Raw genomic sequence first — 27294 nt, forward strand, 5'->3', positions numbered from 1 at the left:
GAAGCTGCAGATCTGCATTAGCCTTCTTGGAAACGTTAACAAAGATGCTGAAGGATAACACACCGACGCTCATATAGTCTAGAACAGTCATTTGCCTCGTGTCATTTATCATTACGGGAAGCATAGGAAGTGTAGGAGACCGCCCCAGAACCCACTGCTGCATCCAACTCGCGTTCACACTTGGTTTCATTCAAACACTTTTTTCCCACCGGGATGGAGCTGCTAGAGCGAGTGCGCGGAGCCGACGGGGAACGCACACGCTTCCACGCTGCACACATGGCTGCAAATCTGTGGCGAACGTTTTCTTCTACTATCTGGATATTAACATTAGTTTCAAGTTCGAGAACAAGGATTTATCCGCCAAATGAAGGTAAGGAAGGAGAGACTCGAATCCGTGTTGCTTGTGTAGCACAGTCGGGTCTTTTTTTCCGCTCTTGCGAGCTGGGAGAGATCCTACGTGCGCTCAAGGCGCGTCCTAGGATAGCAAAGAACAGGGAAAAAATTGCAAACATCTAGAAGAGGAAAAAAAGTTGAAGTCTTAGATATCTTTGTAATATTTGTGCAGCTGTGAGCTATATCTTCCTTGAAATATTTTTCCCTTCTTCTTTTTTGTTTGTTTCTTTATGTTTGTGGGTTTGGTCATTGTGGCGAACACTGAGCACCTCTGTGTTTTTGTTATAAACAGTTAAACCCTGGAATTCATAGTTTTTGTTTTGGGGTTTTGTATATGAATAAAGCTCCGAGGTCTCAAATCAACAGTTTAAAATTCTGTGAAATATATAAATGTATGTGATATTAAATGTACATATATGACTCTGTGCAGTGGAAATAAGAGAAAATTTTAAACCTAACAGTGCCAAACCAAGGGACGCCTGCTTTTACTTCCATAACTGTTCACAGCTTAACCATCACTTACTTCTTGTGAGAAGTCTGTCAAATTAATTTTCTCTGCTTAAGAGCAATTTTTAAAAAAAATATTCCAGACTGGTTGTCCTGAATCCACCTGCATGTGTGTGTGTATGCAATTTTAGTGACCCTGCTGGATACCAGGACAGTGCCAGGAGAGCTGAAATGGGCAGCCAGTCCTTCAGAGGGAGGGGTGAGTGGGAGCTGCCTGTTCTTTTTTCTTTTTCTTTTTTTTTCTTTATGAATACACTGTTTACAACCTGCTCTCTCTTTGGAAAACACACTCACACACCCTCTCTCGTTCCTCACACGCGCACATGCACACGCTCGGTCTGGAAACTGTAAATAATCATCCCACAGATTTTGAAATGTGCTGTTGTTCACCAAGCCTAAGTGCTAATATGAGACTGCTGCCATTGCGTTTGGCACAAGTAAAGGCATAAACCAGCTTGGTGGTGGGTGTCATTTTTTAGGAATTTTTACTACCGTACAGTTGCCAGAATGAATCCTGGAGATATCTGTTTCAGATTTGATCTTCTCTTTGTGTTTTTTTGTCATTGTCGTGATCTGCCATCCTCTCTTTCTCTCTCTCTCTCTCTCTCTCTTTCTTTGTTGTTTAGTGTCTCTCTTACCTCTTTTGTTGGTTTAAGAGTTATTGGTGAACTTGACTGTTATTTCTTCACTTGCCATTGCCCTTATAGTCTCACATGCTGCTTGATTGACAGGGTCCTGGTCTGCACGCACTGAGCTTTTGATTACAGGCACTCCCCCCACCTTCCTCACCCCTTAGCTACACACATACATACATACAAAACTCCATTTCTGTATGTTTTTTTTTCTTCTCCCTTGACAGCTGCGTAGGCTGACAAAAACTCTGAAGGAGACTAGACACAGAGACATCATACCCCATGTCAGCTTTTATACAGCTGACTTCCTCAACCCGCAAAGACACTACAACAGCACACAAACGCTCACACTATGTGGGCATGTGCACACGCTCACACTCACACAGGCCCACATTTTAACACACTGTACATAAAGAAATGCGTGGCTTACCAAAGATCAGTCTCCATTAGATATTTCAGGCCAATAGCAGTGCTGAAACATTTTGAGTATTAAATCAATAAAGAATGGTCTTAAAATGTACATAAAACTGTAAAGGCTAACATATTTACTGCACCACTTGCAAATCACCCAACATATACATAATATTATTATTAGCTGATAGCATATAGGCAATAAGCCCACATTAGACAACGAAATTGACTCTGATGGCATATCGATCAGTCTAAAGACACACACTGACACACAAGCATGCCCTTCAAACACACACACACGCACACACACATTCTTCTGTCATTCCTCTCGCTCTCTTTTTCTCTCTTTGGACACGGTGCATTTAGTGTGTATACAGCTCTCACTAGCAGGGAGAGAGCAGATTATTATTCAGTGGCAATAAAAAGCCAATTTGGACTTGGGAGGCTCAGCGGTCATTTGAGGGGTCACAGTACAAGGCAAATAATCGGCTCTATTGAGATGGATGGTGCGGTGAAGGTTGAGCCTGCTTCACTCGTATGGAAATGTGCCTGCAAAAACCTTGGAGTTGCAACAAATCTGAACCACCGTCCACTGCAGAATATTGATGCAAGAATGAGCATTAGCCCGTGAGGCTTCACACAGCAGCGGTGAATCAGAGGGTGGACACCAGCATCTGAAATTTATTTTGTATATATGATGACTAGAAGTACCCCCCAGTGGACAGGCAACCTAAGTTTTTCACAGTGTGCACTTTTTTGCCAGCCACCGCTACTTATGTGTGTGCGTTTAAAGCTTGTGCCTACGCTGAACAGTTCAACTTTATGCGACGTATGCAGTCAGTTTCAGTTCACGCCAGCACAGTATGAAAATCAACTTTCAGACACTTTAACATTGCTGCCATCACAGCGGCTATTTAGATGCTTTTGTCAAAATTATATAACAGCCTGCAGCTGCCAGCATGGAAGGGTTTTGAAAACCCTTCTCTGTTGGTGCATTGTGGGAAATTGAACTGGCGTGTCATCTGAAATTTGAGTGCCAGCAGCCTTTTTAAATGACTGCTGCTTGGCAAATGACTCTTTTAATTTAAAAAAAAATCAGACTATCTTGAATTAGGAGAAGTTTTGGAAACCTGTTCTCCACATGACAGTTACATTTCATTAATATCAAGTCGTTCATCAAGGCAACTTTGATGGAACATCTGCTTCAGTTCAATTCCAGTCACTTCAAAGTTGGGCTTCATGATGTTGGCCTGAACTAAATGCATTTTTGGAATGTAGTCTAACGCCTGTAGGCAGCAACATATGTCTTACATGCACAATCATTGCTCTAACTAACGCAGTTATACAAATGTGCTTGTTTGAAGTGGGAAGAGGTGAGCATTATGGATGAGAAAAACATCCCCATCAGGACGTACCAGGTTTGCAATGTCCTGGAGCCCAATCAAAACAACTGGCTCAGGACAGACTGGATCCCTCGGTCCGGAGCTCAGCGGGTCTACGTCGAAGTCAAGTTCACCCTGAGAGACTGTAACAGCCTCCCAGGGGTCACTGGCACCTGTAAGGTACGTGAAAGCGTGCTCAGGATGTGTAGCGTGCTGGTGAATGTATGGCCTGACTGCGGTAAAAAGTTTTAACAAAACAGCAAAGAATTCTGATAAAGGGTCTGACCTTTTTTAATATGTTAACTCTCATGATAATTACTTAATGGACAGACTGCCGCTAATGGACCTTTATTTTATATTACAGCTGCTGTTTATTCAAGCACAAACCCCACTTTGACTCATTATCATATTAAGAGAAAAGATGAGTGCTGGTGCTGACGATAAATAGGTGCCTCAGTCTGTCCCTTTTTTTTTAAATTCCCCTTTTGTCTTGTAGGAGACATTCAATCTGTACTACCATGAGTCAAACGAAGACAGAGAGAGCTACATCAAAGAGAGCAGCTTCATTAAGGTGGACACGGTGGCAGCAGACGAAAGCTTCACCCAGGTAACACCGAACAACTGAGTCAGGCTTTGAGTTCCCTCCGCCACTCAGTGTAATTTGCTCCTATGTGGAAAATAAACCCCCCCAAAAGCACTTAGCTGTAATGTTTTTATTTGTTTTACAAGCACTTTTATCTTGGACGTCTGTTTTGCTGTCCCAGGAATGTTGGCAAGGTGCTTTTCCTCGGTCTTTGCTAAAGTGACTTACATTCTAATCTTGCAGGCCGTAAAGCTTATTTCGCCTTAGCAATCAATAAAAGTTATTCTGAATCCGAGCCAAGTGCTGAAGATGTGGAGATCAGCGGCGGTTCAATTGAAACGCCCACTTTAAGTTGAACAAGCAAATTGAATTAATAAGGGGTGACACGGTTTACTGCACTGTTTATTAATGCAATGCTGTTTCCTCTCAATTCAGGTGGATGTTGGAGACCGCATCATGAAACTGAACACAGAGGTGCGAGATGTAAAAGTCACGACCCGGAAGGGCTTCTATCTAGCCTTTCAGGATGTGGGCGCCTGCATTGCTTTGGTTTCTGTCAGAGTTTTCTACAAAACCTGCCCGCTAACCGTTCGTAACCTGGCAACATTTCCCGACACCATTACCGGGGCCGACACGTCCTCCTTAGTGGAGGTCCGGGGGTCCTGTGTCAACCAATCGGAAGAAAGAGAGGAACCTAAAATGTACTGCGGTGCTGATGGAGAGTGGTTGGTTCCTATTGGTGGATGTCTCTGTAACCCCGGATATGAGGAGAGGGGAGGTGCATGTAAAGGTAAGTGGTGCTGGCTACAGCAGAGCTACTTCTCTTTTATGCACTCCTGAATTAATGTGTTGTCACTTTGAAGTTTAGCATCTCTGTGAATAACAATCACATATGTGCTCAGCTTAACAAGCTACTCTGAAAATATTGATATTCGGTTCCTTTCGTTTTTAAAGGGGCACTCGCTAGCTTGGCAAATGTGGTTTGGAGAGGACAACATAACAAATTTTATTCTGTTGCAGAAACAGTAGACAGTAGCACTTTTTTAGTGTTTTGTAAGGTATCCAACTGAAATTGCAAATTACACAAAAGAACACAAAAGAAAATTGACACCATTCAAAATCTAATAATATTCAGATTGCAGGTTGCAAGCTGAGAACAGAGAAAAGAGATAAGATGGGTCATTCTGAAGGTGATAAAATCCATTTATGAACATCTTTAATCAAATTAATGGGTTTTCTTTTTCTGGTGTTTCTGCTGGATACTTAGCAACTGCACGGCAAAGTCAAAAAGCAATGTGCAACGTGTAAAAGTGTAATTTTCACTTGATTTTTAGTAAAAATTCAGCAACTTTTAAAATCAGTGAGCTTTAGTGGTGCAGTCCTATTATTGGCCTGCTCAGATCAACAGGGTGGCATGCACTGGGAGCATTTATCTGTATGAACACATGCCCAGCCATCATTTAGAGTGGGTTAAATTAAGACCGATCTTTTTGCAAGTTGAAGTTCTGCTTTGTGTACCGAGCGCTAAGGTCTCCATATGAGGTGTGCTCGCATAACCACAGCCATCTGGACAAAAATGTCTTTCTGTCGCTTACAAATTTGGTCTGAACTTTACTGTAACAAATATGCAAGCTGTTCACACCTTTCACCGACTCACATGTGGCTCGGATGACGTGTAATATTTGGAAACGACTGTTGTGATAGTGAAGACTGCAAATGTCCGCGCTTATGTGACAAAGTGGGGTGAACGGGGTTGGACAGACTTAGTGGAGACACTTTTACAACATGGCTCGACTCCCTCCATTCATGTTCACTCAAACACACAACACACATACACAGATGGACAGAGACCAATAGAAGAAGAGCTGTGGTGGAGGGGGTGGGGGTGAACGATTCACTGATGTGCTCCCTCGGTTTTATTTATGAAGCCCACCCCAGCAGGCTAATTGTATAACAAACAGACCCATAATTCAAAGAGAAAAGAGGGGACACTGAGAAAGAGAAATATACAGAGATGGACATAAAAAAGAGCGATGCATTGCCAGTTGGCCAGTTGGTGATTAAGAGAGAAAAAACATGACTTTTTTCTTTGCAATGAGAGATGCAGTTGCCAAAATTCTGTATGAATATGAATAGTATGTGTCTCAGATGTTCTCTGAAACCGTCACCCGGCTTAGCTCATTTGTTTCATCTGAAAGGAGGGGGAGGTTTGTGGGGTGGTCCCTGAAGCCTGAAAGATGTTCCTCCTCAACTAGATTTAGGAGAGACCCTTGACTCTGTTGAACCTCCAGCAGATGTGAAGTGCCATCTATCTATCTGCTGCTCTCTTCTTCATCTCCCTACTCTCTCTGCCTGTCAGGTTGTTGGCTGGGCGCAGCTGCCTCAGTGGAAATTCATCAAGGTCTGAATGAATACAGAATGCATCTCTCCAAAACCTCTGACCCGACTGAATTAGACAGACACCTTAACTCTTCTCCTATTTTAAGTTTAAAATTTGCAGAGAGAAACAGAATGGGAAGGCCTAGCGGGATGGAGGGAAGAGAAATAGATTTCGGAAGAGATTAAGATGATCTGTCTCTCAACATGTCACAGACACTAAGAGATTTCTGGATCATGTAGACTCATGTGCCATCTCTGAGTCGGCACAACGCGTTCAGGTGAAGACAAAACCAGGCAAACTAACCTTGGCTGGCAATACGTCATTAGAAGCTCTGCTCATTTTGCACTTGAAAGACAATCGTATGTCTCAGTTTGGAGTCTTCTCTTAGCACTGCAACTTACAGTTGTCATGCTTGTAAGTTAGAGTTGTCATCTAATGTAGTAATGTTAGACCCGTGACGCACAGGCCTAGAGACCTGTCTAAGATCATCTAGCAGCCACCAGTTGGAAGGAAAAATGTATATTCACTATGAAATTGATTGCTAACGCCCAGTTCATGCAGGTCAGCGACCCTTGTGAGTACTTTTGCTAGTGATAAATGTGTATTCTGAAACTGGTTAGGGAGTGGTTGCTTTAGGTTGCTGGCATCAAGTGTTACACAAACCAGAAAAGGAGACTGTTTGCCTTCAAAGTAAAATTTGTGCCTTTGTAATTTGTTGTTGCACTGATAAGGCACAACTTTGCACAAGTTTGCATTGCATTTTTTCCAACTTTCAGTACAACTTGGAGAGGGAATTGGGTGTATTTGGAAGACAAGTCAGCATCTTCCATGCTAACTACAGCCAAGAGTGGCAATCTGCTATCAACCAAAGCGATCACAAGGAGGTTTTTGGTGCAGCACTCTTTTGCAACCAATTTCACCTGGTAGCAACCACTCACACACTTGTCAAGGAATAGAAAATTTGCCACAAAAACCAGAGACTACCGGGGTTGGTGACCTGTTTCTAGGCCTGTGCAGTGTTATCTCACGTTGAACATCAACATCAGCTGTCAGCATCTTAAAAATGTGCTCTTAGCTAGCTAGCAAGGATTAGCATTAACAACATTCCTCTTAATGCTTTAAAAGATTTTGGTGGTTCATCCCTCTTGCTATACAAGCTCAAATGACCGTTGATGGGTAACACTCAGGTTTGAGCGTTATCACTAGGCAATCCAGGTTCTCGTAGTGCGCTACATGTCAGTGTGAGTGCACTGAAATGGCAACTGTCAGTGTGGAAGTATGAGTTCTGTGACGCAGTAAGAGAAAAATAATTCACACAAGCAAGGATTAGTTTGATTACCTCCTAAATAACTCCCACTTTCTCTTTTTGCATGAGTTTTTAAGGTGTTTATAAAGACACAGGAGAAAAATCTAGTCTGATAGTAAAACACCAAGCAAGTACATTTAATTATAAATGAAAAATCTATGCTTGTCTGCTGGAAATGTTTGATAGTTATATGTCTCCTGGTTCGATGGATTGTTACCCACATTAATATTATCTGCATGTGCACTTTTGCACTGTTAATGCATTTAAGCTTCTGCGACAGTTGCGGTTAATTTAAACTGAAACAAGTGTAGATTTAAAGGAGTAAAATGTGAGAAGTTCATTTTCAGTGTTGACGCAAAATAATGAGGATGGAGAGGATGAGCGGAGAAGCTCTGGAGAGGAAGAAGGGATTAGATCATGAATGGGGTGAGAGAGGGGTTGAAAGAAGGCCACTGACAGCAGAAGGCTTCAATACAGAGCTCCCCCTCCCCTGCTGGGGGTTTGTCACTTGGTGCAAAGGGGGCGAGTAGAGAAACACAAGAGAGAGGGAACTCCCCCTCTTTCTAAACCCTTGGTTAAGACCGAGGTCATGACTGAGCCTTATGAAGACGTCAAAAACTTTGGCTGACAGCCACACACACACACTTGCAGAAAGAGTTTAGTCGCACAGAGCGGGGTCACGACCGAGGTGGATGAAGACGTCAAAAGTTTGACAGCTGCGATCCGTCTGGGAGGATCGGAAACGAGGGAGGAGAGACAACAGAGAGAATGTGAAATGTGAACGGCTGAAGAGGTGGAATGAAAGCGGAGCCTCCTGCTTTTTGTTTCACCGTCTCTCTCTCTGCTGGCCTCCTTTTTCTCTGTCGTCCGAATCTCCTCGATTCTGCTCAGTGCCTGGGAGGGTTGGAATGTTTCTGTGTGCGAGCGTGTTTGCATGTGTGTTCCCTCCATCCAGAGAGATTTCATGGTTGTGCTTCTTTCCAACGCACCTGCAGTGTCTCGTCAACAGCAGAAAGCAGTTGGACAGAAAGAGGCAGAGGGAGAGACGGCAACACTGAAAGAGAGATGATAGAAAGAGCAAGCGGATGATAGAATGAGTGCGTAATCGCTGTATTCAGTCCCTCTAATTATTGCATCGCATTTCTGGACTCCGGACATGTTGGACTGCTGACTTAGAGTGTGTGTATGTGCGAGTGTGAACAAGTGCACGTGTGTGTGTGTCTGTGTCTGTCTGTGTACTGTATCTCTGATTTTCTGCCTAACAAAGCCCTCCTTCCAATATACTCACAGTTTGGAGGACTGCCCAGGAATGCCTAGAGAAGAGTGTGATGGGGCAAACAGAGAGGGAGGAGTTTGTGTCTCTGTGTGTGCATGTGTGTTTGTGTATATGTGCACATATGGCAGGTGACGAGGCAAGCAAAGACACTGGAATAGCACGAGTGATTGTTTGAAGTGAGCCAAACTCAGGTGGGGGAAATGCTTTGCATTCCTCCATAACAATCAGAGTGCGTGTGTGTGTGTGTCTGTCTGCGTGTGTGCTATTGTCTGCCTCTCCCAGGTTGTTCTTAATGTACAGGAGGTTTGCCAGCTTCACCAGGCTGTGTTGTAGCTCCCTGGCATGGGCACAAGCTCCGCTCTCCCTCTCTGTCTTGCTCCTATTATCCCTCCTTTCGCTTCTCCAACTCCTCTCCCCTATCCAGTCAGGGGGTGGGGGTGTTGCTGCTGCTATGGTGGTGGTGGTGGTGGTGGTGGCAGGGGGTGATGTGTGTCTGATAGGGAGGGGGGGTTATTGTTGCAGAGTCCCTTTCACATGCTAATGTTCAACACTGTTGGCTTTAGACAGACACACACACTCACAAATCCACACACTTCTCGCTTCAGACCACCAGTTTATGTGAATATTTAAATTTAGACAAACTTAAAGCTGCAGCCTCGTCTCTACGCTTTTCTGACATTTTAAATGCAATCAAGACTCCATTGACCCTGTAAAATACAAGATAAAATTGACTACAGAGGAACTTTGATTTTGGAGCCAGGCAGTCCATTCTAGGAAGTCCTACACTTGAAAAAGATAAGGATCCGATTCTATCTTCAGCCTCACCTCCAGTGTTTCCCCCAGCATTTCCTTGGGCGTTAATTAAAATGGGGCATGACCCCTGCGATTAACAGCGTCCCTCCTTCTCGCGTGACGGTCTATCAATCCGTCAATCCATCCCTCCCTCCATCCATCACGCAGACAGGTGTCAGACCGGAGCAGTGAGGGGTACTTCCTCCATCTCCACCCCTCTGCTGGGAAGAACCAAGGGACGATGACAGCTAACACGGGGTCAAGGAGAATTCACGCAAACGCACACACACCCACCCTCACACACACACACACACACACACACACACATGCATGCGTACAGTGTGCCGACGAGGCTCTTAGTTAGATTTGGAATGAGCTGCATTTGCATTTTGGGTAGCAGAAGAATGCATATGCAAATGAAGACAATGCTGATAGTAATCAAAGGGCACCTTCTCCTGCATGTCTCTCCCTTCTCCCTCTCACTTCGCCTCTCCCTCTCTTCATCTCTTTATCTTTCGCTTCTTGTCAGTGTTTTTCTTGTGCTGCCTCTCCCAGTCAACCTTCCCAATCCTTTACACTCTGTCACTTTGTCTCGCTTGTCTCAAGCAGCCGAACAGCTGATTGCTTTGTAATTATCGTCCTGTCTAACAGGCAGAATGTTAATGTGCCCACAGACACACACGCGTCTTTGTTTTGTTTGTTTTTTTCAAATTTCCACCTTATCAGTAAGTGTGCTTCCCTATCGCCGCCACTTTACCGGTCAAACACAGGCTCTCGCGCGGCCTTCGGTAGCGTAGGGTTAATGTCGGGTTAATGACACCCTCATGGGCTCTGATTCCAGGTCACCAAAAACCCACCCTCCTCCCATAACCGGTGCTAAAGGAGACACAAAAGGCTACAGAGAAAAGAGAGAATAGAGACATAAGAGGGCGCTGAAGGAAGTTTATGGCTTCAAATACTTGCTTGCTTCTTTCTCTCCCCCCTTCAGTGTGTCGTCTTTGTTTGAGAGGAGGATGGAGGATTAGATGGGACAGAAACAAAAAGCAGTGTGCTACCCCCCTGGCAGATTCTTGTTGAGCCTTGTAATCAACCTCTAAGTCCTCCTCAGAGGTTCAGATAATTTTCTCTGTCTTTCTCCATTTAATTCCTTGTCTTTTCTACCCGTGGCTTGCTTACCTACACTGTTGATAAAGGAATGCGGAGAACAGCTGGAGAATGACTGTATTTTTATCTTGCACTTTATTGTCTAAACTGCCACAACACGATGAGTCACTCGCCACATGAAAGCCGTTCTTATCAGCCGTGAGTGCGTTTTATGAATTTACAGGTTTCGACCGAGTAGTTTTCAGCTGTGTGTGCCTGTGCGCGGCACCCCTGGTATCGATATGGGGGTATAAAGAATGCCAGCCAACGCTTCAAAGGTTTCTCGTGGTTTGATACTGCGAGAGGAGAGCGATGTATGGAGAAGAGTTATCGGAGAAAGACAGATAAGTGGAGGTCGAGGAGGAAGTGCATGGGGAGCGAAGGAGGGAGACTGTGAAATGTGAAAGGGAGGGCAAATGAGTGTGTGAAAGAGCAAATCTGTGGAGGCTCACACACAGATGGGGCAGGATGGTTGGTCTGAGTAGATTACAGAGGAGACTTCCTCCCTCTCATCTACCGACGAGTGTCATAAAGCATACTAACGCACTTAAACACAAACACGCACGCACACACACATCATTCCCAGATTCCTATCCACTCCCACTGGGATGTCTTCATCTCCCTGTGCAAATGTGAAAAGGGCTGGAAAAAAAAAAAGCGGAGAATTGGGAAAGACGGTGGGATCGAGGAAGGAGAGTGAATAGGGTGTGATGATGAAAAAAGAAGGTGTTGAAAAAATGATTGCAGTGGAAACAAATAAAGGATTTCCTTCTGAAAGTAAAGAGAGAGAAGAAATTGCTCTAAGCAGCCATGCCTTGCCATCTCTTTTGCTTCACCAGTGGATGTCAAGCAGTATAATTATGCACTCATTTATTGTATTGTTGTTCTGTCAATGCATGAACTCCCTGGTATACAGAGAGAAGATGTATCTCCCTCCACTCTTCCTCTGTCTCTCTCTCAGCCCCTCTCCTTCTCTGTTTCTCCTCTTTCATATATTTAAATGTCAATTATATTTGTGTGGGCTGCCGGCACTGAGGAGTTTTGATGTATTCAGTTCTAGTGTTTCTGGTTTCTGCGTGTGAGTGGGAGCTGATCAGTAAGTGTTCTTTTAGGTGTTCCTTTCTTTGCTCATCAAAGTTAAAGATAAAAGAAGTCAACGTGCCCCTCCCCCCTCGCGCTGGATCTGTTTCTCTCTCCAGATTTTTTCTTAGCAGTTGTTTGTCTTCGGATCAAAACGCTGTCCAAGGAAAAACCTACTCCGCTTGTCAGTTTAAATTTTGCAAAGGCTCTCTAAGCATTCAATACAGGCGAAAACAAAGAACTGTATCAAGGGTTAGGACCTTGGAAGTAAATGTTGACAGCACTAATTGCAGCCTGCAGTGGGGTGGACTTTAACTCCTATAATCTCATTAATTATTAATATGTTTTTAAAGATATCTTGCACAACGTTTCACACCAAAAATTATTGGGTGTATATTTGGAATCTAATACGCTCAGAATATATTTCACTGCCTATAAAGAATTTGTACATTTCATTTCAAATTTATTAGAAGTTATGGATTGAATTCATAAACTGATTTTTAAACTAGTTATGTTTGGCATGTAATAAATGTAGAAAACTGCATAATGCCACCTGTGTGACTGGGCGCACAGTCGGAGCCAACATCAGAGCGAACTGCATAAATCCCAGACAGGTTAACAGTAAAACAACACAATTATTTTCTCGGCTTAGATATACAGCCCTGTGCAAAAGTTTTAAGCACCCTTTATTTCTCTATATTTTGCTAGGTACATGGTAAATACTAAGAGATAGTGCTTTTCTACTCTTTCTGCAACCTCTGTTTTACACAACATGCTTCGTTTATACAAATACATTTTTATGCTTAAGTGCTTTCCATATAACATTTACACTCTGATGGATGCATCGGAGAGCACAATTTTAAATTCGGACTTGTTGCCACTGATTTTCAGTCCAGCCATATCAGGTTTTTTCAGCTAACAGCTCTTTGGGAGTCACCTTGTTGGTGGAAAAATTCTATGTTATGCCTCTCAAATTGTGAGAATGTCTTCATAGATTCAACTAAAGAAATGTGAAAAAACAATGTGTTTTTGCATCTAGGTTGCTAGTAACAACGTGCTAATGATAGAATATGAAATTGGTGCTTTGCCAGGTTGTCTGTTATGTCTAGACACAACACTGGTTTGTCCCTTGAATTAGGTGCCTTTTATTCTTGAATGATAGGTCAGTGTTAAGTGACTTAACAAACAGAAGATTATTTCCCTGAAAATGGTCAGGTAGAAAGACTGGACTGAAAATGAGTGAAAAAGTCGCCAATGTTGAAATCCTGACACATTCAAAAAGCCTGGAGAATAATTCCTCAAGAACACTTTAAAAAACTGACTAGAAAGTCTAACAGACTTTTGCACAGTACTGTATGCTGTACTGTACTGTACTGTGTGTTCTTTGCTGGCTGTATCATTCTTTTAGAGTCACCTTTGCTAACATCAGACTACATGATATGGACTGGTCCAGACAAGCAGGGCACAACAGTTGATCATTTTACTTTGTATAAGATAAGATAAGATAAGATACCTTTATTAGTCCCACAAGTGGGAAATTTGAATAGTGGATCATAAAGATTTTATTACGTGTCTACTCTGACCATCAGTATAAACAAATATTTTATGCTAATAATCCTAATCTTTCATTAGATATAGCCATGACAGCAATTTTTTCACATGAAGACATCAGACAATGACAGAAGAACAAAGTAGGGATTTCATCTGAAGTTGTCCTTTATTCTTTGTAGCACAAAAATAGTGAGGTTCAGACATGTTCTCACCTCTGAAAATACTCATTTACAAAGCAAAGGTGGTGCCTTGGTGGAACGGGCAGGAGGAAGGTGTGATGCATGAGGTCAGCGTTTTTATGTTACAAAGTAGTGGACCAGCACAGCAGTGCTCCTGGAGCAATGTGAATGCAGTTTTTTGTGCTCTCCAAAAAATAATGTTCATGTTTGAGTCAGTGTGGCCTGTTTTTATCATTGTTTTTTTAATGTAGATGTTTCAAATGGAATCTTTCTTTCTCTGTGTCTCTGCAGCCTGTCGTGCTGGTTTCTACAAGGCCAAGTCTACAGATCCAGGATGTGCCAAGTGTCCTCCACATAGCCACTCACTCAGAGATGGAGCAACTATCTGTGATTGCCATGCTGGATTCTTCCGTGCTGATACTGACCCTCCCTCCATGGCCTGTACCCGTAAGAGTACACACGCAGACACAAACGATACGTGTATGCATTTGCACAAACAAAAGCAATAAGCACAGCCGTCGTTACCCGAAGTCTATATCTCTAACAAACAGAGGGGCACACAAATGTGTCTGAATGCCACTCCTGTTTCACAATCCCATTCCTTATGACTAAGCAACCATCTACATTCTGTTAGGGAGTGATAACTAAAGACATCGGGAAGTGAATAAATGCTCCCCCCTTTCTCTCTCCCTGTGTAAGTCTATGAGTAGGTTCTGTGTGACAGACTTGGTGGCCTTGGTTTGTGTCTCTTAAACTTAATTATGCCTATATACAGCACATGGTTTTCTTGGCCTGGGAAAAGTAAAAACACATACACACAATCTCTCAGGCACACATACAAAAAAATAAAGGCCACAGACGAAAACATCAACCCCATCAAAAACATCTCACAGCCGTATGATTTTCAGTCTAATGCCAGATGTCTACATTTTAAGCTGTGCCAGAAGCCCCACACATTCCATTTACTTCCACATTTTGAATTCACAGTATATGGTTGATTTCATTTATTTTTATGCCCTCCCCTTACCCTCTTCTTTCAGAGCCACCATCAGCCCCACAGCAACTCATTTCAGTGGTGAATGAGACCTCAGTGGTCTTGGAATGGACCCCCCCTCATCGTTTGGGAGGAAGAAGTGACACAAGCTACAGTCTGGAGTGTCTCATCTGTCAGACTGGGAGCCACAGCCACACTGGTGGTAGAGCCATTCCTAGGAATCGCAGCATCTCTCAGCCTGAGGCTCAGCACAGTGGGCTGGGAATGCAGTCAGACCAGGGGATTGTGGGACCCGAAGCTTCTCAGCTAGGCAGAGGTGTCTTCCAGAGCAGGCCTGGAGATTTTCCCCGGCCTGGCTCTGGCGGCGGCTCCGTCTCCAGCTCTCAGTTCTGCGCGCCCTGCAGCTCAGATGTGCTCTTCTCTCCTGGTCAGACGGGCCTCACGACCACCAGGGTGGTGGTGAGTGAGCTCAGGGCCCACACGCACTACACCTTCATTGTCCATGCGCGCAATGGGGTTTCCCAGGCCAGTGGTGCAGGGGCAGCACAGAGCGTGTCTGTGAGCGTCACCACCAACCAAGCTGGTGAGAAAGAGAAGTGTTTGTTTGTGATAAATCTGTTTGTCAGATTGTTGACTGTAACACAAAATCTGGTTATAGATGTTGTCCGTAAGTGGGTCAGCAGAATACAAGCCGCTACTCAGTGCGTGCGAAGGCCCACGGGAAGTTAGGTCGCATGAGTAAAGCTCAAAACTGTAGATTGCACAAGCAGATATGCACATGCTCTGCATGTAGGTATACTGCATCTGTGTGTATTGAAAGTAGCATCTGCTGTAAGCACTTTAAAGCTGTAAAACAATGGCAATTTTTCCACTGGTGATAGGAAGTAAAGGTACATATTGGTTTGCAATGAATGGAAAACACAGTTTCATTTGAAAATTGAGAAGGTTCTGGATAACATGTGAGAAGCAGAAACATGATGGCCAGTGGGGCTAAACCTCTCTGTATGTGTGGAGCTGTATGTGAGAACGCAAATGTACCACACAATGGAATATTTTAATTTAGCTACTTGCAAGAATTTAGCAGGTAATGATCTGGAGGATTCGCAGTGAGCCAGCGATCCTGCCTCCTGCCCCTCTGCCTCCTGCATGCTTTACTTAGGAATACTTTGTTTAGCTCCTTGGTTAAACAGAGTATCCCGGTAGTGAGATCACATCTAAAAGCAGACTACTACTTTTAATGCCATCCTGGCTTCATTGTCTCCACGTTGTTCAGGCTTCATGTGTGAAAACTGGTTAAGTTGTTAATGGAGAAACACACGACAAGGCCCGTGTCGTGCTCTCTTCCAGCCGGAAACTTGTTCTCTTACTATCACTGTCACAGTTGCCATAGTTATTACTCTGTCCTCCTACACCTAACAACAGCTGAATTAATTATAGGGGTGTTTTCAAGAGGATGTCAGAAAGCATTCTGGAAAATGTAAATCACAGACTTAAAAACAAATAGAGAGAGTTGGTTAAAGGGGGAAGCGGATGCAATAAAAAGTAAATCGCCACACTTAAATAACTGAGCAGAATCGTGTCGACACTCAACTGGGCCGGCGTACCAAAGGGTGGGATTTTCCTTTTTTTTTTGCCCTAAAATGCTTAACCGCAAAACTATTTGAAAAGTCACCCACATTTTATGAAGTGTTTCATTTTAGTTGTGAAGGTGTCAGCTGGTGTGTGGCGTTCCTCGCACATGCTCTCCATTAGTTTTCAGCGTGTGCTTTTATTTATTTCTTTTTTTCATGCTGTTACATCTCAACTGTCATTGCTGTAAGTCTTTATGGTGGCATTTAGAAAGCAGCGCACCTGCCTGGTTCCAGGTGCCCCGGGGAAATAACTTAGCTGCGTGTGCACAGCATGAGAGCGTGCCTGGGATCTGTCAAGCCCAACCTGCACTACCATATGGCTCAATATCGTATGAGCAGCCACAAAGGAGGACAAAGAGAGAGTTAAAAGGAGGGAAATATGGAGGGATTTAAGGGGAGAGAGAGTGCAGAATGAAGCTTGTCTCTGTGGAATAGGAAGGAACGAGATGTAGGTCAGTTCCCGGGTGCACTGGGTCAATGGGACTGTTGATAAACAGCCATTCTGAGCTGCGTTCAGTGATGCCAAACTATCATACGGTTTACCTTAGAATCAGCATTAGAGCATATTCAGTTTGTCATTCTGCATATATGTTGTATTGATGCTCCTCAAACTTTCTTTAAATAATGCAAACTATTTAAAATATTTCAAGGCCAATATGATGTAAAAGCCAGTCAGTGTCAGTGTCAGTTAATAAAAATACAAACGAGTGACTGAAAAACCGTTACATTTTGCATTTACCGATTGCAAAAGTGGTGGAAAACCACCAAAGTCAGAGCCGCAATTTCACTGAACCGAGTCATTCTTGTGGGTTGCACCTCAGATTTAGTAACAAACAGGGACTCGTGCATCACTGAGGATTTTTGTCATTTTCTGTGCCAGAGAGGCAACTGCAGCGATCAAACTCTTTTCCAGGCACAGTCGGTGTCTTTGCTTTGTTTTGATCAGAGTCATTACACAAAGAGAAGCTTAGCACAAATATATGGATCACCTCTTTTTCTGTGGTGTCTGTACTTGTGCTACGCTTGAAACTCTGTACCATTTTCTTGATTTTTGTCTGTCATTAAATATCTGGATGTGGTTCTGTGCTCACAGTAGACGGGATTGTACTTGGTGCTTTTTCCTTCTGTGAGGTATTGCGGCAGTTGGATGAAAATAGGAATATGGAAAATGAAATGTAGTTCAGCGAGCTTTTGTTATTGAAATAATTGTGGCTAAAATATGTTTGGCAGCAAACCATTTAGAAAAAAAAAGTACCTCCTGCAGTACTCTGAAGTGCCCCTAGGGGTATGAGTACCATTTGAGAAACACTGGGTTAGACTATTGTCTTTGTATTAGTTCTCATCATGTTTCTCTCCTCTCAGCACCCTCTCCAGTGTCGTCTATCCAAGCCACTGATGTCACCAGGCACAGTTTGTCGTTGTCGTGGCAACAGCCGGATCGACCCAACGGGGTCATCCTGGAGTACGAGGTCAAGTTCTATGAAAAGGTGAGCTGCCCGCAGGTTAATTCAGCTCAGGCAGCTGTTTGGAATGTCAATATGCCGGCTCGCTGTTCGCATTGCACTGATGGTGAGGATGGATTTGCATTCAGACACTGAATAGATACCCTTCTTTTTGTCCCGGCTAATCAGGATCAGAGAGAGAGGTCGTACCGCATAATGAGGACCTTCTCTCGGAGTGTCGATGTCACGGGTCTCAACCCCCTCACTGTTTACGTGTTTCATGTGCGTGCTCGCACAGCTGCTGGATATGGAGAGTTCAGCGCTCCCTTCGAATTCTCCACAAATTCAGGTATTCAAACAGCGACGTTCAGTAGTGGGAGTTTTAAAAGAAGCAGCTATCACTTTTTGGTTGGTGACTTCTGTGTCCTTCCTCCTTAGATCCCTTCCCTCTGATTGGAGAAGGAGTCAACTCTGCCTTCCTGCTGCTGTCTGTCAGCGGGGTTGGAATTTTACTGCTGATATCTGCAGCTGTCTTCATCATTAGTCGCAGGTATATATACACACACACAGACACACACACAGCAACACAGACATACAAACACAAAAGAACCCATCCAGTAGCCATACACACCTATAGACTTGTTAGGCCGGCTAGAAAGTTCTCATCAGTGCAAAGCTGACGTCAACACAAGTGCAGCCTTTCTGTTAACTACTGCTTCTGACCAAACTGCTTCAGCGCACACAAACAACAGCCACAGTTCCCCTGCTATTGTGGGCCTAAATAATGTGTGTGTGTTACCTGAAGCTTTTAAAAGGGATTAAAGTGGAGACAGTGATAATCCCTTTGTCCCTGACTTGTCATTACAGTCTCTTCAGCAACATAGCATGTGTGTCAGCTTCCGCTGGCGTGCACCCTCACCAGCATGCGCAGATGCCCACACACACACACTCACGCACACACCTGCTCAGACACAAAGGTGTTTTTGACAGTCTCTTTGTTTAATGGAAAACACCTTTTATCTTGCGCTACCTGAGGCGTTGTGCCTCCTCCCTCTCTCGCTTAAATGCTTTGATCTGGTCGTTCTATGCTTTCCTGCAGCCCGTTGCTCTGCCTTCCTCATTGTCACTGCTTTCTGTTGCGGCAAATCCTTGAAAATCCAGCGAAAGGCACAGCCCTGCTAGAAGAGAAAGCACACAAAGTTAAAAGCAGTGTGACACACATGGCCTTTTGTCAGGTCAAATGACTAAAAATCACAGCACAAAAGACCCAATAAATGAAAAAGATGGCTACGGGCTCACTTATCTTCATTGTCTGTCCCTCATTTATGTCTCATCAGGAGGAGCAAGTACAGTAAAACAAAGCAGGACTCGGAGGAAGAGAAACATCTTAACCCAGGTACTGCATATGTGCACGTAAGGTCTCGTGGATGCTGTTTCTCCAACTATTCCTTCAGATCCACCTGCACATCTTATACGCATACCGCCAAAAGATATTTACATAACATATGCAGTTATACAACAATTTCTCACCCTCCTCTGCATCCCTCCTTCTCCTCCTTCATCTCGTCTCCTCTCCCGCCTCTCCTACCGTTGCAGGAGTGAAAATCTATGTGGACCCGTTCACCTATGAAGACCCTGATCAGGCCATCCACGAGTTTGCCAAAGAGATTGATGTCAGCAGTATTCACATTGAGAAGGTTATTGGCATGGGTAAGCCTGGCATCAGTGCTCGCGCACACTCACAAACCCACACACACATGCTTACTTGGCGCTGACGCTGCTGTTTTTGCTATCTGTGTGTGTGTGTGTGTGTGTGTGTGTGTGTGTGTGTGTGTGTGTGTGTGTGTGTGTGTGTGTGTGTGTGTAGGAGAGTTTGGGGAGGTGTGCAGCGGTCGGCTGCGTGTGCAGGGGAAGAGGGAGATCTACGTGGCCATCAAGAGTCTGAAGGCAGGATACTCTGACAAACAGAGGCGGGACTTCCTGTCTGAGGCATCCATCATGGGACAGTTTGACCACCCGAACATCATCAGGCTGGAGGGTGTCGTCACGAGATGTGAGTAGTGCTCAGGTTAGAACTCAGTGTGGGGATTTTGCCTGATATTTATAAAACTCTTTACCTCTTCAGGTAAACCACTGATGATCATCACAGAATATATGGAAAATGGATCTCTGGATGCATTTCTTCGGGTATGGGCCATTTTATTATTGTGTCATCTCCTGTTATGAAACTAATATAAATTTCGGTTCTGAGTAGTATTTAAAAAATGTGGTGAAAAAGATTTAAATCACAGATGAAATGCAGTCAGTCATGACTGTACTGCTAGCTGTGGGTCTCTGTGTTAACTTGCCTTCCTGTCTCTGCAATTGTACCATTTCAGAAACATGACGGCCAGTTCACAGTGATCCAGCTGGTTGGCATGCTGCGCGGCATCGCCTCAGGTATGAAGTACCTGTCAGACATGAACTACGTGCACAGAGACCTGGCAGCTCGAAACATCCTGGTGAACAGCAACCTGGTGTGTAAGGTGTCCGACTTTGGCCTGAGCCGAGTTCTGGAGGACGACCCAGAGGCCGCTTACACTACAAGGGTAAGACACACTGTTATTTTCCTCATGTTAAAACAATGCTTTGCTTTTAATGATTACAAATTCATTATTCTTTATCACTTACATATTTCTAGGCTATATATATGTGCTATCACATCTTCAGTTCACACATTTGTTGTTAAAGGCGGCCAAAAAGCTGTAGAACTCGTCAAATGAATAGACGCCGCTGAAAGAGCGAAGCTTAGAGCAATAAACATTAGCAGTGAGGAGGTTTTTTCGCCCCCGACTGATTAAATGAAATCATAAAAAACATAAATTATTCAATTAACCAGTGTGATTTTTACTGCTGTTTTAGGAGGCCACTGGGACTTATCTTTCTCCTGGGGGGAAAATCCCCATCAGATGGACTGCTCCAGAAGCTATAGCCTACAGGAAGTTCACAACAGCCAGCGATGTGTGGAGTTATGGTATCGTTATGTGGGAGGTGGTTTCATATGGAGAGAGACCCTACTGGGACATGAACAACCAAGATGTGAGTAATTTTAATATTATTGAATCCATGCGATGCCTTGTAGAAAAAAAGAAAAAGAATGCTGTAATTCTTGATATGTGTGAATGATCTTTATCCTAGAAGAAAGAGTGAAAGTAAAAACAATGGCTTATGTGATGTAACACAAAGCTGTGTTTTTGGACGTGATCAGCTCCGAAGCTAAAATGACATATACACATATACTACAGCGTCTGAGCCACAAGCATTAACATTAATTAGAATTTTCACAAACAAGTTGTGAGCTGTGACTTTCTCTAGAAGTCAAATTAAACTTTTGCTAATGTTCACACAGGAAATGGGACTTAAATTAACCCCGTCTACATAACACACCCCACTTCTTTTGCATATTTCAGACAAAAATAAACTGTCCTCTGTGTACTTCTCTCTGAGCAGTGTCTTTGACCTCTGTGCTGTTTGTAAAATGTGCAAAATTTGGGTTTGAGATCCTTGGGTAAGTTGAAAGCAATCAGAGGACGTTTTATTGAAGATAAATATTGAGACTTATATGAATTGGCTGCTTAGAGTCATTCCTCAGCCAAGCCAGGCAGTAATTGTGTTTTTAGGACTCTGCACCAGCGACAGACGCAGCTGGAGGCACTATGTTTTCTGCTTTTCCATCCATCATTAGTCTCTCTCTTACTTGTTAACATGATATCTCAGGAATGCCTTCAGGGGAATTTTTTTCAAGTCTGGCACAAACGTTCAAAGGTGAAGGTCACTATGGCGGGAAAGGATTTCATTACATATGTTTACTTGGATTTAAGGGCGGGCTGATTAGATTAGACTGATTTTCTGGATAAACGTCACTGTGACCTCATAGAACAAGCTTTTTGGACATAGCTCAAGAATTCATACGCTAATTACACTGGAGAGGGTAAAGAGATGAAGTGATTAAATTATATATCATCATGCGCTGCAAATGTGCTTTCCGTGTTGTAAGCCAGTAATAGAAGGGGACATGGATGTAAAATATAACTTGATCTGTTCGAGGAGATACCGACAGAGTCGGCTGTACTTTGTAAACTTTTATCGACATATGAAGAAAAATTGTGTTACAGAGTTCATTTGGAGTAGTTGAAATAACTAAGATGACGCGTGGACATGTTTGCAATGTGATGGATTTCATCTGCAGCACTGTTTGGACATTTAGTTGATTTTTATTTTGTCCAAGTATTAAAAGGGGAAATTTGCACAAGCAGAGGTGCACTATGCACTATATTAGCTTATTTTTTGTAGTGCATAGATTTATATTATAAACTTACTTCACTAACAGAAACAAGTGAACTTTGTTTTTTTTCTTCATGAATATCCCGGCTATACTTTTTATACCAAGACAGGTTTTGACTGAGTAGCTTTTTAGTATCGCAAAGGTTTACAGAGTGTGTTGCAGACATGTGCTGCTTGATATCTGCACTGCACACAGGAAAATGCAGAGCTGCACACATCTGCAGGAAATTAAAATCAATCGCAGTTAGTGGTGAGACAACTTTGGGAACCGCTTGGAAAACAACAAGCGAGTAATAAATCTTCAGGGAGAAGAATTTGCTTTGCTATTCGTGAAGTTTAAACGGTAGTCGCATGATTTTCATCATTTCCTTACAAAAACCACAGATTTATTTAAAAGTCTAAAAAAAAAGTGTTTTCTGACAGTAAGTATACACCACAGTATTTTTTTTTTTTAGCTAAGTGACTGTACAAGTTTTAGATGGGTTGCCATAATATTTTACCCAGATATTTGTGGTTCACAGAGAATGAATCATAATGATATTTGTCATCCTTATTTTTTCTGGAGCTGCAGAAAAGCAAGAGCGGGTCAAAGTTGGTAACTAAATGTTTGAAAGCTATCATCCAAATTTAAGATGATGAACATGGTGAACATTACACATTGTCATTAGGTAGATTAGTGTAGCGCCCATTCAGTGAGAGTGTAACCCGGGTTATTTGGCTAGAATTTACATGACAGGCTGTTACCATAAAAGCTAACAGATAAGCAGCTGATGTTACTGCTTTGAAAAGAAGGACAATTAGTAAATGGACGTTTTATGCTTCTTAAAAAGCAACACATGAACTGTGTTCTGCATGAGGATAATTACCAATGCTAACCGAGTCAGCTGCTAAGTAATCAGGAAAGCTTATCTTATAGCTTCAAATGGCCATTTAAACATACACAGGTGCAGTTTCACATTTTCTTGTGTTTGGTCTGCGTTTAACAATTTTCACATGTGACCAAATTTTTGGAACATCTCGGGTTTTGGGTTTTCTGATAACAATGTGAAACCTTTTTTAGGTGATCAAAGCAATAGAAGAGGGCTACCGACTGCCTGCGCCCATGGACTGCCCTGTGGTGCTGCACCAGCTCATGTTGGACTGTTGGGAGAGGGATCGAGCAGAGAGACCCACATTCAGCCAGATCCTCAACATGTTGGATAAACTCATACGCAACCCTGGGACTTTGCGCCGGACAGGAGGGGAAAGGTACTTACAGTGCACGAAAGCAAAGACAGAAATTTCCACAAGCAAAGTAGCAATTACATGCACATCCACACATATCCACATTCATACTGTACTCACACCCACTCCCACATCTTTATGATTTTTTTTCTTCAGTTATGATTTCACACTCCTATTTCAGTCCCTTGCCACCACCAACCTGCTGTTTTTTTTCTGCACATATAGACCCACAGGCACAATACTGGAGTCAGGGGTGGGTTCAGAGGTGTGTGTGTCAGTCATACCGGAGATGTGTGTGCCCGAGTGGTCGCTGTGTGAGTGGCTGCAGTCCATTGGTTTGGAGAGGTACAGAGACACCCTTGCAGCAGCGAGTTACACCAGCCTTGACAGTCTTCTGGCTCTCACACACCAGTAAGTGTACCTTCATGTGAAAATGGATTGAAATAGGAGCCACTCTGGCATTAAAAATGTCTTAAAAATGGAATCTGTGATTTTTTTTAAGCATTGGGCATAATCGAGTTAAAACTAGCAACAGAAACCCACTCGTATTTCTGAATCAAAATTCAGTGTCATGAAAAGCTGAAACAGGGTGTAAGAAATTTATTTATTCTGAATAATTGCAGCTTTCATTCTGTCCTGTAATATTTAACGCTTTAATTATTTCAGTGCTTATTAACTGAAAAACATCAGTGATGATCCATATTACAGTCTTTTTAAAGTACCTTCAGTTTGTAAGCCTTGTTCAGTTTAACCAGAAACATAATTAGGGGGGAAAAGTGAGTGATAAAAGCTACTCACGACTATAACATTACATCATTTAAAAAGCTAGTGTCACCTCATAATCTTACAAATGCTTCTTTTTGTGTTAATTGGGTGTTCTCATTAGCAGCGAGTTTAGCTCACACTCACTCTTAATGGCATTAAAACAGACCTGTTTTGCATTTGTAGACTGTATATAAAAGAAGGATGCAACCTTCTGTGATGAATAGTGATGAGACAAACCCAGCGTGAGGCACAGAAGCAGGGGAGGTAAAAAGCAAAAGAGCCTTTGTTGGCAGAGAGTCTAAAAGGTAAAAACTAAGCGTAAAACTAGAACCGAGCAGAAACAGCTGAGATTATAAAAATGCGTCATAACGGAGAAGAAGACAATGACTATAAATAAATACGCTGTGAGCTAATTACACAGCAATACACAGGAGGGAGCAGGATAGAGGTGGAAATAATGAATCCCAGGTGAAACAAAGCAGGAATAAACAGAGAATCACAAAGGTGGAAACAAAAGAAATAAAAACTAACCTTCAATGTTAACTAGGGATTAACCAAACGACAAATAATACTGATAAAAGTAGAAAGACGACAATACACAACTCGTGTAAGGCACGAGTTACTAGGAAGAGAGAAGGAAGAGGGAAACGCTGGGGGGATTATAAAGGTAATAAATTAACTCAAGAACCAGAACACAAAATCAAAACAACCCAAAACCAAAGTAAGTTAAAAACTAAAAAAGTCACAAACTTCTCAAAAACATGGGACTGTGACACATCCATCCATCCATCGTCCTCTGCTTCTTCACTTCAGGTTTAGCTCTGAAATGCTGGATTCTTTCTAATAGTCAGCAGGGTTCAATCACTCCAGTTGCAAAAAAGCAAAGGTCCAAGTCTTTTTTCTAGATTTACAAACCTGTAAACTGAACCACTAGTACGAAGACTTTTTTTTTAACAAAGAGTAATGTTTATTTTGTAAATTTTAGTCCCATCTAAATTTAAAAGGCAGAAATGTTTTGTACGTGGCTACACTCCAACTGAGAAATCATTGACCAGCCCGTTCTCACTCCTGAAGCATAATATAGTGACGATTTGTCAAGTCCCGAGTCGTTCCTGAGTAACGCGAAAGGTGACCTACTGCGTTCTTATGCTACGCGCCGGGTTATGGATGAAATCCAGTAGAATGACGCTCCCGCGGTAATACACGTTCCGGCCATGTATTCGAGCCCTAGCTCTAATCTTATCCCTAACTTTAACCAGCACTTTAATGGTGTTAGCTAATGTTTTCCAAAGCGATTTAAGTAAAACGAACATATATGTGTAGATTCATTCCAAAAGGTTCTCATGTTTCCTCATTTTTCTGACCTCGTAATATAAGGACGTGTTGGGTGGCAGGAAGCGTATTAAACTGACGATTTGTCACCTAGCGTAAAATGTTACTCTTTGGGAGTGAGAACGTGTTGCATTGACATGTAAGCATGCGGTGTCCTCGACTTCTAAGCCACACCCACTCCTCACTCATGCTTTTTTTTTTTTTTTTTTTTTTAAAAGCAAGCTGGCGATCATTTTAATATTTCAAGCCCTAAAGATGGGAACCCACAGACCAATTCACATTAGCTGCAGTGGCCATCTTTTATATACAGTCTTTGTTTTATTAGTGCGTGGTTTCTTGATTACATTGCTTCGTTTTGTTGCTTTACTCTTTTAGTGCTGGGAGACAATGGTGTTTGCGGTGCAAAGGCATGAAGTATATTAAGCAACATAAACTCTTCATATTATGGCTGTAGTTTAATTGATAGACCGCTGGCCTGTTATTACCCAGTGATTTAAATGCATAGTTGAGCAGATGCGAAACCCTAAATATCTCCAAATGTTTGTGTGTGGTGAAAGTCAAAGTGTCGGTCAATTTAGAATAAGTAGGCTCGTGATCAAAAGAAAATAACAGCCAGCCTTATCCCTTAAATACTGCATATTGTGCCTTTGTGTGTCTGAACATTTATCTCTGTCTGTGCACCCACAGGGAGATGGACAGACTTGGAATAATCACACCGTCACATCAGGACATACTAATTGCTAGTGTGCAGCAAGAAATATTCTCTCAAATGCAACACATGCAGCACACTATGGTTCCAGTCTGAGCTGGCGAACGGATACAAACCTGTTTCATTTACCTCATCTGTGCACTTTAGAGGGACTTTTCACCAGTGGAAATACAAAGGAGCGGCGTAAAGTAGAAACGCAAAGCGAGACGGAAGAAAGGAAGAGAGAAAAGCAGCACTTTTTGTGAACTTCCATCCTGTGGAGTTTTCTATAAACCGTGATCTGGACGTGGTCGCCGATAGCGTTGAGCCACCGGCAGCTTAGACTGAAGCCTCATCCTCTTATCCAGTTTCACTTCTTCTCCTCTTTTCTCATCTGTTTTCTGAAGGCTGACATGTGCATAAGCAGACTGGCTTCCAACCTAGTTTGTCCCTTTGGCTGCTTTTGTGCTCGACTTGAACAAAATGTATTTTGTTTGCTCGTGTGTCTGTGTTTGTGCGTGTGTTTGTGCGGCGTGCGTAGCGTGAGTGCATCCTACATGAATTCTCCCTCGTCAAGATGTCAGCTATCATTGAATAACCTTAATATGCAACGTTAAAGAGGGAGCAGGAGAAGCCGGAAAGAATGTATCATTACGAGCTCTTACTAGTTTCATACAGGAGGATGATGCTAACCAATTGTATGATTTCGCTTGAGTTTTTCTTTTTTTATATTCATGTTTTTATTTTAAACTGTATGAACTTTTGATTCTGTTGAAGTAGACATTTAGATTAGGATGTTGTCCATCGGTGTCCGTGTACTTGTCACTTGTTTGATGCTAAGAAATAGATACATGAAGCAGTTTGTTTATTTATGAGCTTTTTTTTTTTTTAATCTAGTTTGTGCATAGTAAAATAGAAACACTGAGAAATGTTGTAATGAGTGCCATATTGCATTGCAATAAATGCCAAACCATCAGTGTATGTAGGCTTTTAATTGTGTTTGAACAGAAGTTTGGAACTGCAATATATTTAAAGTCCACTGTAATGCACTCTCCGGGCTCTTTATGTTTATAATTTCTCCGTTTTGGCAGAAGAAAGTGTCCTCTGTGAAAGTCGAGACTTAGTCAGAGGTGCCTGTAACAAGGAAAACAACTCCAGAAGAACACCCAGCTGAAAGTCTGCTGGTGTTATCGCACACAGTGTTGCGTTTGAGTGGGTACGAAAGAGAAAAGAGACACAGAAGAAGAGAAAAGAAGGAGACAGAGTGGGAGAAAGGAAAA

General features: G+C 42.7%; 1 protein-coding gene across 1 annotated transcript; it reads left to right on the forward strand.

Moving 5' to 3' along the window:
• The first annotated feature begins 213 nt into the window (after positions 1 to 213).
• On the forward strand, positions 214 to 26993 carry LOC134616490 (ephrin type-A receptor 4-like). The gene is made up of 19 exons (XM_063461317.1): positions 214 to 370; positions 1032 to 1099; positions 3308 to 3505; positions 3822 to 3932; positions 4344 to 4698; positions 13907 to 14062; positions 14656 to 15192; positions 17603 to 17727; positions 17872 to 18031; positions 18121 to 18232; positions 19020 to 19078; positions 19279 to 19392; positions 19550 to 19735; positions 19808 to 19869; positions 20061 to 20270; positions 20584 to 20760; positions 23066 to 23253; positions 23455 to 23640; positions 26014 to 26993. Exons 1-19 carry the CDS (start codon positions 214 to 216, stop codon positions 26129 to 26131), a joined length of 3279 nt encoding a protein of 1092 aa, XP_063317387.1. The 3' UTR covers positions 26132 to 26993.
• Positions 26994 to 27294: the final 301 nt, after the last annotated feature.

The sequence above is a fragment of the Pelmatolapia mariae genome, linkage group LG18, assembly GCF_036321145.2.
Source record: "Pelmatolapia mariae isolate MD_Pm_ZW linkage group LG18, Pm_UMD_F_2, whole genome shotgun sequence".
Classification (NCBI taxonomy): Eukaryota; Metazoa; Chordata; class Actinopteri; order Cichliformes; family Cichlidae; genus Pelmatolapia; species Pelmatolapia mariae.